At 43.0% G+C, this 21,550-nt stretch overlaps 1 protein-coding gene across 1 annotated transcript; it reads right to left on the bottom strand.

Annotated features, from left to right (window-relative positions):
* Nucleotides 1-506: 506 nt before the first annotated feature.
* Nucleotides 507-21,028, bottom strand: LOC144742278 (nucleolar pre-ribosomal-associated protein 1-like; the record flags this gene model as incomplete). Its single annotated transcript, XM_078624749.1, is given in 44 exon segments — nt 507-599; nt 1,479-1,549; nt 1,596-1,660; nt 3,380-3,505; nt 7,417-7,862; nt 8,171-8,412; nt 8,682-8,873; nt 8,962-9,071; nt 9,177-9,320; nt 9,485-9,591; nt 9,692-9,803; nt 9,880-10,040; nt 10,125-10,221; nt 10,309-10,477; nt 10,867-10,930; nt 11,072-11,182; nt 11,270-11,457; nt 11,525-11,583; nt 11,981-12,176; nt 12,248-12,452; nt 12,776-13,613; nt 13,704-13,880; nt 14,148-14,360; nt 14,441-14,634; nt 15,304-15,462; nt 15,534-15,672; nt 15,755-15,871; nt 16,366-16,485; nt 16,631-16,743; nt 16,826-16,948; nt 17,022-17,142; nt 17,252-17,413; nt 18,587-18,724; nt 18,812-18,981; nt 18,984-19,006; nt 19,076-19,197; nt 19,295-19,420; nt 19,503-19,588; nt 19,659-19,755; nt 19,851-19,980; nt 20,198-20,289; nt 20,291-20,350; nt 20,727-20,866; nt 20,944-21,028. Coding segments are annotated over 44 exon segments (6,703 nt in total), but the record flags the coding sequence as incomplete, so codon positions are not given.
* Between the last annotated feature and the right edge of the window lie 522 nt (nt 21,029-21,550).

Here is a 21,550-nt window from a genome sequence, read left to right as displayed (position 1 = left end):
TTCATTCCTGAATTCCCTGTACACTTGCAGAGGCCATGGTTGTATTTCACCAGCTGAAGTGGGTTCAGTACTGTCAGGGTTTGATCTGATCCTCTGTGGGTAACCGTTGTGTAAATTAGTAATTCCCTGTGACCTTATCAAGGCCATTAATTGCCAAAACATCTTGTTGGACCACTGAAAAACACACACACTTCGCTTATATGTCACAACATCTGTCTGCCCGCTCATGGAATAACGATACATAAATTTGACTGAATGGGACAGTCGTCGCAACATGTTCCTATAAATGACACTACTGCTAAAGATTGGTTTCTTTCAATGCAGTAAATCTTGCCGTTAGGAATAATTGAAGAAAAGTGAGCTGATTCAGATAAGCTCCACTACTCATGTGCAATAATATTTTATTGTCCCCCAACAGCCTCAGAATATTGTAAAAGCCTCCATCAAACCAATAAATAGCCCATGAGATATGAAAGGACAGTGTTTAGAGACTGTTGTGGCATTACCTGACGTGAGCAGCGATGGCTCCATCTGCTGGTAATTTTCCAACGATCCGTTTACAGCTGCCCTCTTATTGAAGTCCAACACATCACCCCACTCTGAGCAATTGAGGGGAAAAAAACAAAGCAGGACAACATGAGGAAAACAGCCCTTAATAACCTGGCAGTCCAACCTTCACAAACAGTTAAGTGTGTACCTGGATTTAGTGTTTTCTATGTCCAGCAAATCCCCCTTCCCGATAGCTCTCCAACTCCTCAACCTTTACTTTGGTCAGGGTATGTAGGTAACCCCTCGCTCCACGTCCCAAAACTTTTTTGTGTGCAGTTTTTATACCTTTGTTCAAGCCCAAGCAATCTAAGTGAGAGGAACAACAGCAGTCATTATCCACAATCCCCACGGAGCCACAGATCTAAGATAAAGTGTGAATAACGCAATCAGTGCTCATGTACCTTTACAGGTTTCTGGTTGACTTTGTACGACCCTCGACCGAGCTTGTTTAAGGCTGTGTTGGCATCTTGTCTGTGAACCATAACAATATAGGCACATCCCCTTGGAGGAATCATCTGTACAGAGTACAGCAGACAGTGAAATACGAGGAACAACAAAACATCGCTTTAGAATTCAGAGCGACAAGAATCCAGCTTTGTCCAAACCTACATTGATGGGACTCAATCTGGCCAAACTCTTCTAGAAGGGACATCACGTCAGACTGCTGGGTCTTCTTGTCTAGCTGACCAACCCAAAGTGTGGTGCTGCAAACTGAAAGCAAAACAAAAATAAGACACCTTGGAGGATGGAAGAAGCTTCGTATTAAGTCTATAGTTTTGTCTTTAGTTATTTAGTTGCTTTGATAATGATACTGTACATTGTCTTCATTGTTTCTTTAATAACTATCCAAACAGACATTAAAAACCCTCAACTGTACGAACTGTAGATGAAATCTTCATGTATTAGAGGTTTTTGACAACAGAGCGTACCACTGAGAGTCTGACTCTTCATGCTGGGAAGACCCTTCAGTCTGCGCTCTCTGTCCTTGTCTCTTTCACCCCTGTCCCGAGAACGGGATCGCCAGTGGCGTTCTCTAGAACGGGAACCAGATCGACGATGCCTTGACCTCCTTGAGCGGGATGTAGATCTGGATCTTCTTCTCCTGGGAGATCTTGAATGTAAAGGAGTGAAGCAGACAGAGAATGGTTATACCTTATCATAATACACCTTCAAGCAAAAATGATTTCAGGGTTGGAATGAGCAGTCTCTTACCTGGAACCAGATCTTGATCTCCTGCCATATCCTCTGTGTCTTCCTTCCCTTCTCATGGATGACTCTTCTCTTGAATTTCCCTTTTGTAAAACAATGACATGTTTTTTTTTCATTTCTCTTTCTCATCGGCATGTGCTGAAAGCCACATGTCCTAACACCCTAAAGACTGAAACTGGTTTATAACTAATTCAACAGGTTTGGGGGTTTACCTGTGATCGTGAATTAGCCTCATTTATGGGATTGGTATTCAGCCAGCATCATAAGACGTTCACCGTGACTCATCCTGACACTAGGCTATGAGATGACGAAAAAAAAAAGACACCACACAGAGGAAAGTAAACCAATCAGACATTAGTGTAAAACATAGTATTTTCAAACAAAGCTTGTAACTCATGTTTTCCAAATTCAATTACTGAATTTATAGACACGTGCTTTGTCTCAAATCACATACTTCCATTGGTACTGTAGTACACTATGCACAATATGTTCTTACTCGCGATGAGTGCGAATTTCGACAAGGTAGTACTGTCTCAAATCAGAAAGTGGTGTTGTCACACACTTACCGGAAATTCGCATTTAGTGAATATTTACAACGCATCATGCATCAGACTTCACATCTTAAACCACAATCATGTACAGTGAAGACAACAATTTATCAAACAAGAACCAAATGTACGCAACAATGTCACTGCCTGAAATTGTGCCGTCGTTTACTAGCTAGCAAGCTAACTTTAGCAATCGCTTGGATTCCATGGGTAGGTGATATCCCGTGGTTGCTGCTGGTATCACTGTTGTCTGCCGTGAAAGATACGTCATTTCACTACGTCACTAAGATGGCGGTCATTCAGAGTGGTAAGTTGTCCATTGATCCACACTTTTCGGCCGTTTGAGTGCTCAAGTTGAGTTAACACAGTACACGATTTTAGACACGGCAAGAGACAACAACTTCAACTAGACGTGTGAACTGAGCAATTTCATTTGTGGACGTTTATTCATGTTATCATAGTCAACATTGGATACCTCAACGCCACCAGTCTGTCCCATATGTGGATGAACAGGCTCAGTGTGGTGCATCTGGCCATGAAACTGGTTCGAAACATTGTTAGGAACGCCTCTGGAATGACAAAAATGAACACACAGCATGGACGTTAACAATTTTACACAGTTACTCAATTTAAAGTATATTCTGAACTTATCAAGCACTATAAATGCACAAAACTCACAGTGAATGAGCTTCATTTGTTGACATGGTCCTCAGGTTCGTCATCATAGACAAATCGGTCAAGAAGTTTCTGAGGAAGCGATAATGACAATAACACAGGAACAAGTCAGTATCAGTTTATATATGAGTGCATGTTAGGTTGGGAACCAGAGTGGTGATCTACCTAGCTAACGTGAGTCCTTTCTCTGTGCTTGCATTGTGTGGGTTGAACAGAGCCACAGACATCTGGGGTGGGTTTGGTGGTGTGTTTGTGATGTTGGCTGTCATGGCTGCATCTGCCTGCTGAAGGTTCTGAAGCATCTTTTGTAGCTACAGGAGGGACAGGAGAGTCAAGTCATGCCTTATAAGACAAGTTTACTGGAGCAGATATGGCACTTTTATTGAGTGCCTACTGACCTCCTGACCATGTGGTGTCTGGAAGAGCTGGGCCACAGCAGCTAGGGTGTCAGCAGAACTCGCAAGCTGGGGGCAACGCAGGCACAGCTGAGGCACTGGTGACAGGCAGCTGTGGATCTGCTGGAACTGTCCAGAGATGGATAAGTGTTAGTCTCTGAATTTAATTTGAGAAAGATGAGGTTGAGCACATTGTCGTCGTTCCTTTACCTTCCAGTGAAGGAGCAGGAAATATTTGTCCATTAGCCATATCCATCAAAGGCTGAATAATGTCCATATCAAACACACCATTCTTTTGCCAAAGGTTCAAGACACGCACTATTTGGTCTAATTTACGGAGAGGAAAAACATGAAAGCAAGCCACACATGAATACATAAATCAACACATTTTTATATTTCAGGGCATTCATATTAAAACAAACATAAACACAATCTGAAAAAGTACCTTATCATCTTCTGGGCAGGGTACAGATTCTGGAAGGTATCTGTGAAGTTCTTTAAGAACCTTGGCCCAAAAACGTCCCTTGTCAACACCAAACTGATGGCGTGACTGTCGAACAATGGAATCAACCACATACAAGCCAGGAACCTTTAATTCTGGTTTGCACTGGAGACAAAATGCAAGACAAGATGACTTGATGATTGATCACCACTGTCTCATGACTACGTACATTTGATGGACTGTTTGATAATGCTTCAGTGGATACACACCTTTTTAATGAACTTTTCAACAATCTGGACAACATGTTTGTAAAGCTGATGAAAAAGACAAAAATTAATGTTAGACACATCATACTGTGTAGTATCTAACTGATTCATACATTGGCAGAGATGAAGCTGCAATAACAAAAACAGGCAAATGTGAGAGTTAGTAAGTTCTTTCTTCCAACAGGATTTAATATATAAGGAATTATGAAATCCTCATTTCATTGACTGGTATTAATCATATTATCATTGTGAGCGGTAATATCCCTCCAAAACATTTGAAAGACAATAAAAGGTATCTTCAATGCAATGAAATATGACTGTGACATTGCTCAGTTAATATCTTTACCTTGATAGCCTTGATGGCTGATTTTGTGACAGACATCATCTTAGCCCGGGGGATATTGGCGGCTTCAGGTCAATCATGGAGAATAACTGATTTTTGGGGAAAAAATATGAAAATAACATCCTTGATAGCACCAATTAATGAGCCCTGTAATATATAAACATATATAACTACTATGACATGGCTTAATCAGCTGTACCAGTACCAGTGTGCCCCCTAATAAACTGTTGTTATGCTTTACATTCCTTTACACATACATTGGATACAATCCTTAAATCACCTCTGTTACAGACTGGTAAACTGCTTAATTCGGCCTATTATTGGCAGCTTATAGAAAACAGGTTGAAAATGTGTTCTCATTCATTATGTTACTTTAAGAATTAAATTTCACTCATAATACATGCTGCTTCATACAGACAAAAGCTGTCAAATGCAGTGCAAATATACGTTTGTCCATTATCACACGTTCGAGAGGCAATAATGCTCTGACATCAACAACCGCGTGAATGAATATTGCCAAGACTACAACATTAGCGTCATTCGAGCCTTAAAACGCTTACGAATTCTTGACAATACGATGCGTTGGTAAGTGCAAGGGCAAATAGCATTGAGAAGTACATATGTGCAGTGAAATATTTTCCTCGACATTTACAACGACATTCAACAGAAGTCTCAGTTTGCTAAGCTAGCCTACTAACTACATGAACGTTAGCTTGATACTGAAACATGAGGCCTTGCGAGATATCGGCACCATCCCGGACATGGTGATTCAAACTACACATAAACCGAGTTGTGTTAGTCTTTTAGCAAGGTTCTGTTATATGTACTGTATTAACAATGAGCTAAATTGTTTAACAACTGCAGTGAATAATACATTAAAGCGACTAATCCTAAACTTTGACCAAATCAACTGATACGGTAGCATTAGCTGTCAGCTTTAGCCCGTTGGGATTAATTAAATATACGAGCAAACTTTACCTCCACGTTGAATGCCTTCACTGCCTCCATTCTTCTCAGTATAAGTATGGATGTACACTTCAACGAATTCTTCTGATAAGCATACTAATGTATCGCCATAGAAACCAGACAAGGCAACCAGAGACGTTAGACGGCACAATGCTAGCTAGTTTACAACAGCTCTGATGAGGCAAAGGTTGCCAGGTTGCCAGGTGTGGCACAAACTCTGCCAAATCGCCCCTAAAAAACAATCCACAGCCAGAACGCAACTAAGCATCTGCAAACCCACCTGAATAGTCCGAACCAAGAGCAGCAGTGATATAATAGCTTGTTCTCATTTCTGACCAAGATACTGTTATTTATGTTTGCATTTAGCATTATTATACACTGATTATCAAGCATACAATTTGCTAGTCAGGGTCGCCTAATATTATTTGGTGATTGATTTTAGCATTATTTTCTCCCCGAGAGAACGACGTGGTTTGGGGCCCCTTAATTAATGGAGAATCTCCTTTCCTTCTTTGACACTAAAACAGTTACACAAATCCACAGCACAATTACGGGTCTGGCAACACAGACTCGGCCCTTTTCCGGAAGGCCGGTGCGTGTTTTTCAGCTCATGACGTCACTGGTGAACGTTCATACCGCCGCATCCTCGCCACCTACTGGACTGGAACGTGAAAAGCAATGTTGCCATTAATTTTAGATTCCTGATGTAATTAATTAATGAGATCATTGTATGACCTATTATTAAATTGCCTATGGCAACATTCTATTATACTATATTATACCGAGTTTCAATGACATGGTGTGTTCTGTGTGTGTTTCACTGAACCCAGCTGAAGGCTGAAGGTCAGATAACACTGCTGTGCTCTGACAGACACACTGAAACGTGACAGTACAGTCACAGTGTTTTAGGAATGGGACAGCGTCCTCTCTCCTGCAGATCTTATCCATAATGGAGAACTCCACCAGTGCTCTTCCTGGTGAATGGGAATATTACTATGATTATGTCGATCCAGTGATTGTGGATGAGAGCAAGCTGAAATACAATAAATGTAAGTTTATTTAAAGATTATTCTAAGACCACTATTTTATGTTATGTTCCACAGTAACAGCAAGTTATCTGCTCTCTTTAGACTCAATTGTTATCATATTTTGGATGGTTCTGGCTGCTTTTGTGGGATCTCTCTTCCTCAGTCTGAATCTTATGTCTAGCAATGGAAGCCTGCCATGGTAAGAGTGTTTATCAATTTACTACTGAAATATATTTATGTTGTAACCTGAGTAAATTAATTTATTCATTATCATTGCAGGTGTCAAAGATCCAAAATCAAAAGAACATCCAGTGTTTGAAGTTTTATGGAAATGTAATGGATCAAAATTAACATCTATGATAGAAATGTGACTGGAGATTACTTATGTTTATTTAAGATGAAAACATAAATCCACATTTTACAGCGATTGCAAATGTTTTGAAAACATTGTAAGGAGTTTCACAAGAACCGAACCAAAGAAAATTCTATGAGCACAAACGTTTGGTAAACTTTTTAAAGAACACAACAGTAGTGACATTCAGCTCTGCATGGCGATGAAGTGGTTACAGATGGCTGTGACAGCGGCTTCCGTCTGTGACGATCTGGAGCCTTTCCGTCTCTTCCTCTTTGTCCTAGTCACCAAACCGACATGCGACCGGAACAGTTCTGCTGATGTGGCTCCACTCCACAACTCATGCACGTACAAGGATGACAAAAAGAGCCCAGCATCTGCGGAGAAAAAACAAAACAAAACACAGACTCAGTCAGTCTGCCTTTAATCTGACGTCTCATGTCGCAGAGAAGACTTTTTCTATTTCCAAGATGTGTAACGACACGTGATGTCACATCATGTGTCTTGTCTGTGAATAAAGAGTCTTACCACGTCTGGACTGATCACAGTCGACTTCTGGAAGACAAGCAGTGACGACGGCCTGATGTAGCTCTGGGAGGTGACCTCTGCTCTCCAGTAAGAATAACATAATGTTTGTAAACACCTGGAAGGTTTCCCTCCTTGAAATGCTGGCGTGACAGTCAGTTTCAAAGGCTCGATGGTAGAGCCGGAGCAGATCTGCGTTCACAGCGGGATCTTTGAACACAAGAGCCACAATCTGCTTGTGTTTTATCACAGTCGTATCCAGCCAGCGTAAGAAGCTCTCTGTTCGTTTCTCATCGTACGCGTCCTCAACTAAACACCTCAAAGACCATTTGGTGAGCAGGTGCGCCGTATCAACAGCGAATCCACTGCAATCCACTCGCTCTCCCGGCTGAGGGTCATTGAGGGGAAACACGGGCTCCCAGTGCACGAAGATGCTGCTGAGGGAAAATTTACATTCTGTCAAGAGGCTCTCTTCTTGTTTCTCGGTCTCTGCATCTTCTGCCAGGCCCTCTTTTCGTGTGCGAGCCTGGGAAAAGGAGCCTTTACCTCGATCCTTCCTGGTGCCTGTGTTTATCCCATTAAAGATGAAAAAGAATGATTTAAAATGCGAGGAACGAAACAGAACTCCATATAAAACACAATAGCTCAGTGTGTAATGTGATTATAAGAAACAATGTGACACTTTGTAAGCCTTGGGCAGTCCTCCGCTCATTCCCCTGCATAGAGGGAATGAGCAGAATCACAGGTTCAGGAGAAGAGCAGCCATCTTAGGAGCAGATCCCAACCTGTGTTCACTAAATACTGAGTGACTTTACACAGAAGCTAAGAGCACAAACCTTGGTGGATGTATTTAATCATGTTGGTGCACGTACCCACAAAATCCTTCACTTTGTACTTGTCGGCCAAGGCTTGTATCTGGGTGAGGAGTGTTGCGTTGCGGGACAGCGAGGCCCAGCAGAGGAGCAGAGTGAGGGCTTCGGTGCACGAGAGAGGTGGGGGTTTGAGCGTGAGCCGGCCAGCCTGTTCGTTTACACCGAGAGCTGCATGTCGATGCATCAGCACAGAGCACAGAGTCTGCAGAAACAGCTTGAGCTGTGTGGCCTTCACCCCCAACCTGATGGGAGGGAGGAAATCAAACAAACAGGATCATCCCATTAATTATATCTACAGCAAGAGTGAACAAAGTTTAGTGTTGGAATTGTCACGAAAAAATATGATAGACGACTTTAGAATTAGACTTGAGGAGCAACTGTCAGACTGGGATCGTTTTCATCCCTTAACCATGAAACAAAGTAAAATTTCTCACACTAATATCCCAGGGACCTGTAAAAGGATATGAATCTGGAAAAGTCTCCATATGAAGCAGATGCTGGGAGAATTTACCTGAGGTGCCTACAGACAGTTGATGCCACGCACAGGAAGTCATTTACAAGTGGAAGCGGGAGACACTTCACTTTCTCTTCTGTCAGTGAGGACGTTTTGATTTTGTCCTTCGTCTCCTTCTGTCCAAGGCTCGTGAACCACAGCGCGTGGAGCAGCTCGATGAACAAACCGAGCAAATGCTGACTGACATTCCTGAGAAGGACAGGAAGTAAAAAGTCAGATTCTTTCATTCTAACTTGAGTGAAAACTGTCAGTAAATGTGGACTGGACTGCTGCTCACCTTTTGTCAATCATCTGTGGTATCCAGCTCAGAAGGCCGGCACTCTTCGTGAGGCCATATGCTGCTTTGGGAACACGAGCAGCCTGACAGAGAACCTGGAGGATCTGCGTCTAACATGAAACAGATACAGTCACCATATTCATCTGATGATCTACCGATGTTAAATCCATGTTGGTCTTGACATCACTGCTGGCGTTTTGAATCAGTCAGTGTACCTGTGAGTGTTCGTCACACAGCGGGCTGCTGCTGAAGCCTAAGAGGCTCTGAAAGATGCCTTGTTGGTTGCACAGCTCATAACAGTGTCCATCATTTATTCCTTCCTGCAGAACACTCAGGATCCACTCACGTTCCATCTTGTGCTGCAGAACAAACAGTCCGCCCACATTTGACTCCATCATGTCAGACTTAAAAAAAAAGACTGAGCAAGGTTGAATGTTGGGGGTTTGTTTGAACAGGTGTAATCAAGGTTAAGGTCACTAATCAGGGAGGAAAACAAGCCTTTGGAAAGGCTGTGGTTCATTACCTCCAGGTCAAAGCCGTAGAAGAGCTTGAAGAATTCAGGTACTCTCCTGAAGTCTAGGCTCTGATGTGAAAGCAGAAATCTGTTTAACACCACATACATGTGGTCCTCTACAGAGTCACGAGAGAGGAAAAAAAGAGCATATGTTGTGTTAGTCTCAAACATAAACACAGACAGTTGCTTCATCACAGTGTTTTCAGAGTTACACACCAGGTTTGAGCATCTGCTGAGCCACTTTGGACACGTAAGTAGTCAAAACGAACGGGAGTCTTTGATTTGGCTGTCGAATCCCATTCTTTGTCATGTCCATCAAGTACAACAGCTGTAGATTCAAAAATAACATCAGACAATCTGTGTTTGGGGACATCAGCCTCAGATCACCGCCGCAGCACGCCTACCTGTTTCTTCTCTCGACAGCGTGTGCCCTCCAGGTGCTGGTAGAAGCAGCTCAGCACGTGGTACGCCGCCGCTCGCAGCTTTGGGTCGTAGCTACTCAGTGCCATTAAGGTCACACCGAGGGCGTGGACAGACACAAACTTCAGGCAGTCGACCACACACTCTGTCAAAGAGCAGACCAACAAGTAGAGGCGATGATGAACTCCCTCGCAAAAAAACAACGGAAAGGCAGCAGGTTGAGGCTCACCTGGTCGCAGTATTGCGCTGAACAGAGGTAAGAGGAAACAGGGGTCATACAACTCCCCAGCATTAGCGTCTTCTTTGTAAAGCAGCTCTTTATCCTCCTAGGAGAAAACGTGCACATTGGGCGAATTAGCCTTATTTCTTTGAAGTTAACATGTCGGAAAGCAAACATGCACTGAAACACCAACCAGTGGGATGATTCTGCGTTGCTGGGGAAACCGTGTGATGGTTTGGAGCATCCTGTCAGGATTTAGAAGGGCCAGCAGGTCATCTGAGTTTGTCTGCTTCCACAAAGAAGCTCCAAGGCTTTTCCTGGTCTTGTGGTGCTCCAGAGCCGCTGGGCCCCAGAAGACGGACCTGAAGATGACATCAAATATTATAGAATAGAATAGAATACAAAAGTACTTTAATCATCCAGTAAGAGAAATTCACCTGTCGCAAAAGGACAGCAAATACAGAGAAAATATAGAGAAAATACAACAATAAACTGACAGGCAGTTGTGCAAATGTTGCTTCTATGAAATAAAGAGTATAAATACACAACATAAAGAGTTGCAACGAGCAGTGATGAATAAATCCTGGGTATTTACAGTTTAATTATTCTTTCTGTCAAGTAGAGGTGACCTGTTATTAGGTTGATAGGAATGATTTCCTCTTCATAACAGCAGAGATGAATGAGTATTATTGAGCATCTGAAATGAACAAAGTGCAGCAGTCTTCGACAAACCAGAACGGATGGAACTCACTGAAATTTCAGCAGGCTCACGTTGTTTTTTTCATATTCCTGAAGGAGTAGTAATATTTTTTGATCTGTCAAAGGAAAACAAGATGTTTAAAAAAAAACAAAACATCTGAAATATTCTAATCTGCTCCTAATTAATCTGTGTCATCTCTGGGAGGAAACTACAAGCGCCCTGGAGAATGTTTCAGGAAAGAATGAGAGGGATCAACCTGAAGTACTCAGCGTAGCTCCGTACGCTCCCAATAGTACCACGAAGTGATTGATGTTACAGACTTCCGGACACTTCTTAACCAGACAGAAAATGAGAGACACCAAGGCTTCTGAAACCAAACAACATTGGGGTGTTCAATATTCATAAAGACACTGGAAATAAAGCAAACGGTGTGTGTACACTATTCGCTACGTACCTTTGGCTTCACACTTGCTCCTCTCCTCATCCGAGTCCAACATGGTGGGCAGGAACAAAGAATGGCTGCTGGTCATCGTGTGCAGGGTGGATAAAGGTATCAGATCCTTCTGGATCTCAGCTCCACCGTACATCACTTCCAAAAGGGTTTTCAAGCTGTTCAGGAAACAGTGATCTCTGTAGCGACACCTGCAGCAGAAAATAAACATTGAATTGTTGAAAATCTGCAGCTGCAGCTCAAGGACAAAACTCTTACTTCAGTCCATTCTTTATGAAAGTGTTCCAGTCAGATGCAGTGACCTCTTCAGATGATGTCTGCAGGAAAGAGAACATAAATGACATGAAAGAGGTCAAATGAAAATGTGCACAAGGACGACACAGGGTTCCAACGCATCTGGATTATGCAGACTGCGTTGTTTTTCAGATATGTGACATCTCAGGAAATATATATGTGTATGATCATTCACATCATATTTGACTATTCTTAATACAAAACTGTAGCCAAGTACCATTAGGCTCTCACATAAGGTGTGCCTGGCCCGTCATGAAACACAAACTGGAACAAATTATTTTTGGAAAAATTAAATTTTGTATTTTAAGAGTGGTAATAGTCTATAAACAAATGTCCCATACTTCATTTTTGATTTCCATACATTTTAATACCTGGAAACTGACCAAATTTATTTCCATACTTGTGTAGGAACCCTGACACCAAACTCACCAGGAGGCTCTGGAGTCTTTCCAGGATGCTCTGCTCCTGTGCAGATGGAATAGTTGCGGGATCTTTGAAGCAGCTGTAGGAGGCAGTAAGAAACTTGAGGGCAGCAGTAGTGACAGACTTCTTCCAGGATTCTTGCTCCTCTGGGAAATCAGACAGCTTCTCTGTAATAACGTCCACTAGCTGCCAGCTGGAAAAGAAAACAACTTTCAGAAAAAAAAACCCTACATGCATCACATTCAAATGAAAGTGAAATATGACCTCTGAATACTGTCCACTTTCTGAAGAGCGTCAGGGAGGTTGTTGATCAGATCCCCGATGTCCTTTATGTTTGCACACAGTTTGATCAAACTAGTTAGTATTTCAACACGTGGAGCTCCAGAGTCTTGTGTTGGGTCTTGAAGGACAAACTGGACCAGCTGGCCCAGGAGAACTTTCTTCAAAGCTTTCAGAACCTCTTCTTGCACTGGAGAAAAACAACTGTGCTATAAAATCTGACAAATCTGAGCAGAGCAGACCTGGGCAGCATGTGTGTTTTATTCCTTGTTAACACTGAACTGAGGTGTGTGTGTGAGGTGTGCGCTCAGAGACATGTGATGCCCTTTACTGGGAACGGACGTTTTCTTTCTTGTGTTGACCAAATGATCAATAGGATGAGTTTTTTTTTTTTCTGTCATTCTTACTCATCAGCTAACCAGATCAGTTCCTATACTTCTGCATTTGCAACTCGGCCTGTTTGGATTTTATGCTAGCATGATAAACCACAAGCTTTTAAAAAACCAAACAAACCATCTTTAGGCCTTGCAGGATCTTCTCTACCCGCCACCTGCAGGTAGTTTCCGATCAGTGGAAGGAAGGTCTCGGACCGCTCTGACAGCTTCTCCATGTTAGCCGGCTCCAGACACCACACTTCAAAGAAGAGACGGTGCGTGGAACAGTTCTGCAGCAGCAGAGAGCTGATGGCCAGAGTGTCCAAGCGAGGATGCTGGAGACAGTGCAGCAGCACGTCGGTGTGGATGAGTCTGGCACTGCCCGGCTCGTTGGACAGAGTCTTGAGCAGGAAGGTGTCCAAGGCCGGACTGGAGCAGAACAGCAGCAGCGTACCCAGTCCGTGGAGGTGTGCATGTGACAGGAAGACGTCTCGGCCCTTTGAGGGGTTTGCATTTGACTCTGTGAGAATCTGCAGCGCGGCCTGACCGTAGACGGTTAGCTCAGATTGTGCGCCGTCGCTGCCAGGACATATGAGGCTGTCCTGGGGTAGAAGAAGCAGCTTGGAGACGACTTCTCTCACATTTGAGGAATCCATGAAGCTGTGCAGGGACACGAGTGCCTGGAGAGGCCGGGACTGCTTCTTTGTAGCCAGAGGGCTCATCTCCATCACTTGCAGAGCCACGGCTTTTTCAATAGCTCCCATGTAGGGTAAGAGAAGCTCTGAGTGTCCCAGATCACAAAGAGTGGGGGCAGAAGCCTGCAGCAGAGCTGTGATACCATCGCTCAGCTGAGCACAGAGATGTTTTAACTTGACCGGGTTCAGAGAATGAGGAGGAAAAGTCGCCAGCTCCAGGGCCAGGTACCACTGCTCCAGACACGGGTGGTTGAAGATGGATCCAAGTGCAGAGATGAGGATCTACACACAAAGGGCATTGCGTGAGAACAAAACAACTGGTACGATCAAAGCTGAAATCATTGATCCATAAATTACAATCTTCTTCCCGACCTGCTCTTTGTTGGAGGGTGTCTGACTGACTTCAAGAAAGAGCTCTGAGCCATCTCTGTCACTCTCCGTCGATGGCTCAGAGTCTGTTGGCACCTGAAAGCCCTGCAGCTTGGTCACCAGCTTCAGGAGAACTTCCATTAAGGTCTTCAAAATGGCATTTCGAGTGTCTTTGGAGAACTGCGCAGAACAAAGATGTCAATGTGTGTGCGTGTAAGATCAGCTTGTTCTGCTTCAACCAAATCTGCTTTTCTCTTTTCCACATCCTTTTTCCATCACGAAGCCACTGAAAACCTCTGCCACTGGTAGGTGGTTCCACATCATCTGCTCATGCTACGAGCAGGATGTAAGAAGATCATATATCATACCATCGCAATCTGTTTAATCTTTTGTCTGAATCTTCTTCTTAGGACTTTTGTTCTAGATCTGCTGTATGATTTTTCTTACCGTGCCAAAGGTTTCTACTGCTGACTTCAGATAAAGTAAAGTCTGCTTGATCACTAGTGGAAAGTCAGCTAATGACATGAGAGTGAGCGTTTCTTCCACATCCTTCCTGAAGGTGTCGTCCAGGAGGCTGCTCAGTCCCTCGCTGTACGCAGCTTTCATCCGCTCACTGAATGAAGACGGCGTTTTCCTTGACAGACATTCAGATGACTTGAACTGTGGCGGGGAAAAAAAAGAAATGTTATTTCCTTTCAAATTTGTATGTCTAGTTAATTGCTATCAAGTTGTTGACTGACCAGCTCCTCCTGGCACTGTGGTGGGAGCCACAAGGAGTAATACTGATGGAGGTGTATGATGGAGGGATGAGGAGAAGAGCAGGAGGACACCAGCTCTTTATCGTACTGCAGCAGACCCAGACAGAGGGGGAGAGGCTCCCTCTGACAGTGCAGAACATCTGAGAGCACCGCACACAAGTACTCATGCACCACCCCTGGGTGAAGCATGACAGACGGACATCAACATCACAGCACACGTCTTTATTTCCTCCACCAATGAGGTTCTGTTTCTGCTGGCGTTTACCTGCTTGTCTGTCTGTTAGCAAAATAATTTTAAAAGTTATGAACAGATTTTAATGAAATGTAACAAGGTTGCCAATGATTTTTTAATAACTATTTGACCATTAGTGACAAAGGCATGTGTTGATGATCAATGAATTTATTCGAGTAGGTAAAATGAATAGAGGATAATAATATTGGGTGGAAATGAGCTGTTTGGCGGAGGTCTGAGCTCTCCGAGTGCCTATGTCGTTAGAGATGTGTGGATGGATTGTTGACCAGAGGGGCCTATCAAATGAAGATGACAACACAAACCGGGGGGGATTTGGTGACACCAGCAAGAATAGAAACATAAAATAGAGCAATTAGAAATAAGTTACAGTAAAATTTACTTCACACATGTACTGTCCACGTATTGTATATTGGGATTTTCCAAATAATGATGAGCACTGGACATAACATTTTTAGAGGTTAGAACTAGGTCTCTTTGGCTCTTCACTTTGACAACCACAACATTTTTTAAACAAAAGAAAAACAGGAAAACGTCACTTGATATTTTGATTGTAATCTATTTCTTAGTCCATCTGGAGATTGATGTGTTTTACCTTTATCTGCTGGAAGTTTGTTTCGTGCCTCCAGAGCAGCAGGTACCGCCACACTGAAGGGGAAAGTCTGAATAATGAGGTCTTCACTCAAGGCCGGACCGAACTCCTCCATCCCACCGTCATTACCCTCCATGATGACATCCAGCATGTCTAGGACATCTGGAAGACATTGTCTGGTGAGGCAAAGACATGCAGACAGTCTTTTCTTCAAGTTATGGCCAAATGCTCACCATCGATGTGTGAGACAGGAATACTGGCAGCATCTCCCTCCTGGCTGCTCAGGTTTGTTTGGAGATAAGCTGCCTCCTGGACCAGGCTGGCAACCTTATCTGTGTATGTGTGGGAGCTACACACCAGCTTCACCAGCACCTAGAGTGACAGACTTTGCTATGAAATTCACTTTGTCAGACAACACCAAAAAGTGTTGGGATGTAGATGGCTATGGTCTCACTCTCTCCAAGAACTGGATGACGGTCTCCTGCTGGTTTGGATTGACACTGTCCAGCTGGTCGAGCCAGAGCTCAAGTTCCTTCCACGTGTATTCAAACACACCGCTGTCCTTAAGCACCTGAAGAATAATACACAACAGATTGGCACATTTTAACTAGAAAAGCACTCGGAGAGCTCAGACCTCCACGAATCGGATCATTTCTACCCAGTATTATCGTCCTCCATTCATTTTATCTATTCATTCATATTCATTTTTATCTACCTTCAACAGATTCCTGGATCCAGATGGTTCCAGAACACTACCGACATTTAATCATCTGGTCCTGGTCCATTATCAGCATTTACTTTATTTCATTAAAATCCGTTTAGAACTTTTTGAGTTATTTTGCTAACAAACAGAGAGATAAACACTGGCAAAAACAGAGCCTCCTTGGCGGAGGTAATAAGCTCAGTGATACATGTACTTAATGAATTCAAAAGAGGCTTATTAGCTACCAGTATTGTTCTGTTGTTTTGTATTCAGGTGTATTCACACACAGTCCATACAAAAAAAAAAAATCACACAGTTCAACCATGCGCCGCCAAAGTAAATGTAAAATCAGAGCTGCTCACTTTGAGAACCAGCATCCGTGTGGAGGCTTTCAGGTGGCTGCTGCTGCAGGTGACAAACATCTTGAGAAGCAGGTAAAGTACTGACTTCTCCCCAGAGGACGAGTCTGAGTCTCTAGCATCCTGCAGAATGATGTGACAACATCACAATGCTACAACATGAGACCAGTGAAGACACAGCAGTCACATCATCCTCATACACCCAGAGCAACCTGTCCTCCTGCTGAGTGAGCCAGGACAAAAGTTTGCAACATGCTGGTGTCTTCACCTGCAAGTGGAACCAGGAGAACTTGCTTGCTGGGAGATCTAATGCCAGCTGGAGAATCTGTTGCTGCAGAACCGGGGCGACTTCCTGCCTCAATCCTTTCTCCGACACAACCCCTGAAAGGGTGAAGCATCTTTTGTGAGCGGAAGAGCTCGCGTGCGTCAGAGCGACGACCAGAATGCAGCATGTTCCTGTTACCCTTTAGGAGCTTGCTGAAGTCAAACTTGCTCTGGCTGACTAGATGTGGCACCACTTTCTGGTAAAGACAAATGATCCGGAGAAGCAGCGCTTTGAGCACAATCACCTCCGCTGTGTCAGGAACTGCTCGACAAAAAATACACAGGTTATCACCCTGTTTTTATACAAAGCAAATGTGCAACTACTAATTTATTACCATTGCCATCAGTGTGTTCTCCACTTTCTCCATGTTTTGTCTTTTTTCCTTCACCCTCTGTCTTCTCCTTCTTGGTTAGCAGCTGCCACATTGAGACAATGCCCGTCATGTCCGGCAGAATCTAGTGCAGAGGAGAAAGAGGTGAGAGTGACTTCCTCTCAGATAGGAATCAATAAATACATCTCAATTTCTGCAGTGCTACAGGAGAACGATAAGACTCATGTGCTCACCTTGCTCAGCGTCTCCTTGTACTGCTGCACCAAGTCGCCCATCATCTCAGGAGTGTACCCATCCGAGCTGTGGCCCAGAAGGTACTCCATGTTCTTACTGGCTTTCTTCAAGAGGAAATTCAAGGTGGACAGTGTTGTGAGCTGCACTCCTGTATTGGCCATCTGTCAGACACAAAAGGAGACCTTAGCAGAGGTTGCAGCAGCTGCAGAAAAGAGTTTAAGGGCCCATCCACATGTACACAGCTGGCCAATCCCTGCCGCCCAATCAGGAGCCACACCGTATTTGACTCCTGCCAGCCTGTCAGTCTGGGGGACTGCCTGACAGTGACAGCTCACGTTGCAACTGAGAACATTGTTACGTACTCTAGTACTCCATCCATCCATCCATCCATCCATCCATCCATCCATCCATCCATCCATCCATCCATCCAGATGAGGGACTGCCACCCTACTCTAGAACTATTTGTAAAAACTGTACCGGCAGAAACTTTGGAATGTGGTCAGGCTTGTGAACTCAGACTGAGAGTTAGACAGATTTTCTTAATTTAGTCTTGTGTGAGCCTTATTTAGAAATATACTTGTCTGTTAGGAGACACTAGGAGTGCTGTTTTCTTGTATTTTTGGTTTTTAGTTTGTTTAAGGAGTCAGCTTTTGTTTTCCTATTTTCCTGTTTTTTTTTAATGAAGATTGATCAGCTCAGTGATCTCCTTTTGTTATATTTGTTTTTTGCCCTTATACACTCACCTGCCCTCTTCCTTAGTTGGTTTATACATTTTATTAAACCTAGAATTCAAATTTCAGTTACAATAAATGGCTGACGCTTTTAATAAGTGGGTTTTGTGTTTTGTAATATTTCCTTTTCAATGTGAGATGGGATGTAACACCTCAGTAACTACAACACGATCAGCATCATTTTCCACTCACTTCTCAAGTCAAAATTCCCGTATCGGACAGTTGTATTTGCTCGGCTAACACAGAGTTGCTGCTCGAGGATCAGTTATTCAGTGTTTTCTTTGTTTACTTCAGGTGACAGCAACTCAAAGCGAGTGGATCTTGTTACTCCAAAAAGATGAGTATAATTGTTTTCGTTAAAAATCACATTTTGGACGGTTCTAATTGGCAGACCAGGAAGTGTTGACCAAGAACCGTCTCTTCTTCACCGTTACTGGTGAATTTCGCCACCTCTTGGCCTGGAGTATGAACTACAGCCTGTCGATGGGTTTTTGTGGGCGTGTTTGTATTCAATTATCCTAATACGGAGTAAGGGAAAACTGAAGAAAACAAGATTGTTTGATTACGTGTGGACATGGCCTAAGATGGGTGTCTGTCACTTACATTGAGGCCCTGTGTGAAGAAGGTCTTGTTACACACAGGAGGAAGAGATATCACCATTATCATGGAAAGTAGGCGAGGAAGAGGGGTGACCTCACTCGTCTGAAACACTGCAGAAATGTCTGGCTGGGCCTCGTAGATCTGTTTTAAAAAATAACTGATCATTATTTCTGTTTCAGAATTTGATATTAGGAGTGACATGTCAATATATATATAAGCCGTCATTACCTTTTTTAGCAAGCTGACATTGTCCTGCCAGGCACTTTTGAGGCGAGGAGTGTACGAGTGCTGCGTTTCCTTGAAGTACCTGGACAGAACATCTGGGCTGGCTTTCAGCATGTTCACCACCAGCTCCGCCACCAGCTTGTCCTCCGTGGCCTGTTTCAGCCCCACAAGGACTGAAGCAGGATGATGTTTCCCGGTCTGTACAAACGAGAAGCTCCAATCAGCGTGATGGGGATTTTTCTCAGGGGTGCTCGCTCGATGACTCACCTGCCAGCTGTGCCAAAGCTGGCGTCGTGAAAGCTGATGCCGTGCTTCCGCGAGCAACACAGGTCAAGAAGGAAACTGTGAACAAGCTCCCTCACAACTGATATCCCAGCATGGCCAGAGTCCTCCGACATCTTTTAGAAATAAATGCAATTTAGACCACAGTAGCAAAGACGAGCGACATTTCCTTTTTTATCCCAACTTGGGCCAAAAACAACTCACTGCTTTGTCATCTGCGGTTGCATCTATGATTCCATTCCATTTATATAATGATGCGATGTTGGTTAACACAGCTGGTGTGAAGAAACGCACCTTCTGTGTTTTACTAATGGCCTTGTTTAACACAACCTGCATAGAGACGAGTCAAACAAAATACAACCACTTGTCCTTAAAACACATAGGACACAAGCACAGATGAGCAGAAACTTACTCTGCTCTTCAATGTGGACAGAATGAGATTAACGATGGACATCCTGTCCTCCTTCAGCCCTGTGCTCAGGATCTCAGGCAGAAGCTCTACCGCAAAAAAACAACATAGTGAACACAGAGTTCAAGGTAATTGTATTATCATGGGTATGTTTCTTACCTTTCACCTCTAATATCTGCCCAACAGTTGCATTGTCTCCAGACACCAAAAAGGACAGAACAAATTGGATGAAAGCCATGCGGACATCAGGTTTTCCCTGCAAGGATTTTAAAAATATCAACAAAGAAAAGACAATAATCAAAATAACAATCCGCCAATGTACTAAAAATATGAAAAAGAGTGACATCTCACCTTCTTATCCTTTCTCCTAGCAAGACCAGACAGAGCTTTATTAATGTAAATGTGACTGAAGACTTCTCTGGCAGCTTCAGGCCCCTGAGATACCAAGGCCGTTAGGAGACTGAGGCACTGACGGACGAATCTGTGCAGTACACAGATGTCAGGTACATTATCAATAATAAACTTTAGAAAGGACACATACATCATCACATGAAAAGTATTTGCAGGCCTGGAAGATGACGTTTTGGAGTTAAGATTTTCCTGATATCTATCAGGAGTCTAACTAAACAAGCGTCACAGTTTTCCCAGAGCTCAAAGCTGCAGCCAGTAAATTAAAAGTGAGCTGTGCTGACACTAACCTGTGATTTTCAGAGTGGAAAGAACCCTGAAGAAGTTTCATGTTGCTGGAAAGTGTTTTTTTCACGATTGTGTTGCCAACCGTACTGAAGTGGGGACAAGTCGCTGGCCGTCCTCAGAAGGATCATCTCCAGACTCTGAAAGATCAGCAGCAGCTGGACACAACAGATGTCAGATTAGAACATTTACAGGTGTAACACAATTCTATGTAAACATGTAATAATAAAACAATAATTCAAGTTGCAACAAAAACTTAAAGGATGTTAAGATGAGAAGAATCAAAAACTGGTCTGCATGTTACTGCGCTCACTAATCAGAATACAAATACATGTTTTAATGTGCCACATCATACTTGACTAGTTTATGAAAAGCAAAGCAATTTATTCATTTTAAGTGTATGAACCTATATCGATATTAATTACAAGGAAAAACAAAAAACAAAGCTCCCAAATGGATATTCTACAAAATATTTTCTTTGATGACTCCTATAAAACATCTACAGAAATCAGTTTTATTTTCAAAACAACTCACCTCACTCTCTGTTTGCTTCTCTCCCTCCAACAGTTTGAATATTTCAACACACTCCATGGAGATTTTAATGAAACCCTCCACCACGTCGTACAGCTCAGTTGACGGCAGTTTCTTGGCCGTCGATATGAAGGTCTCCAGTGCTGCAGAGAAATATAATACGTGACATGAACCGAGAGAAGAGGAATATTGCATCTGTGTACTGTATTTGTACACTCACCCTTCATGGCCGTGGTGGGCTCCTTCAGCATGGCTTTAAAAACTGTCCCATTGAACTCAGCAACTTTCTCCTTTTTAGCCGCCATGTTTGACTCCACCACGTCACCGCTTCGACGTTTTTTACTCATTTTTTTATTAACAGAAAGTAGGAAAGCTGTAATGAATTCACTGGGCTATTTTTCAGTCATTCGAGGTAAAAGTGAGACTGTCAATGCAGTAATCCACGTTGTGGTGTAAACAGACGAATCTGTCCGGCGAGATTGGCCTCCGGGTGGAAACGTTATCTGAATATTTGTTCCGCTTCCACAGTCCCCATCGTTTGTATGTAAATAGGAAGGATAGTTAAATAAGAACTTAAAATGAATTTTGTTTTACATTGTTAAGAATAGATTTTAATCCTTTTAGAAGCCAGTTGTTTAATAGTCCAGGAAAGTTGTTGTTTTTGTTAAACTCAAATGATAGAAAAAATAACAAGCTGGTACTACATGCAAATTATTTTCTAACGGAGCCCCCAAGGAGACAGAGGGTTCTCACAAAGTATTAATTATAATACTAATTGTCTTTTTGTTTCAAAACACAAAGCAAAACTGTAGAAATAGCTCATGCTT

The sequence above is a fragment of the Lampetra planeri genome, unplaced genomic scaffold (assembly GCF_965212315.1).
Source record: "Lampetra planeri unplaced genomic scaffold, kcLamPlan1.2.h2 scaffold_959, whole genome shotgun sequence".
Lineage (NCBI taxonomy): Eukaryota > Metazoa > Chordata > Hyperoartia > Petromyzontiformes > Petromyzontidae > Lampetra > Lampetra planeri.
The sequence above is the reverse complement of the archived record's forward strand: the minus strand, read 5'-3'. Positions and strand labels throughout refer to the sequence as shown.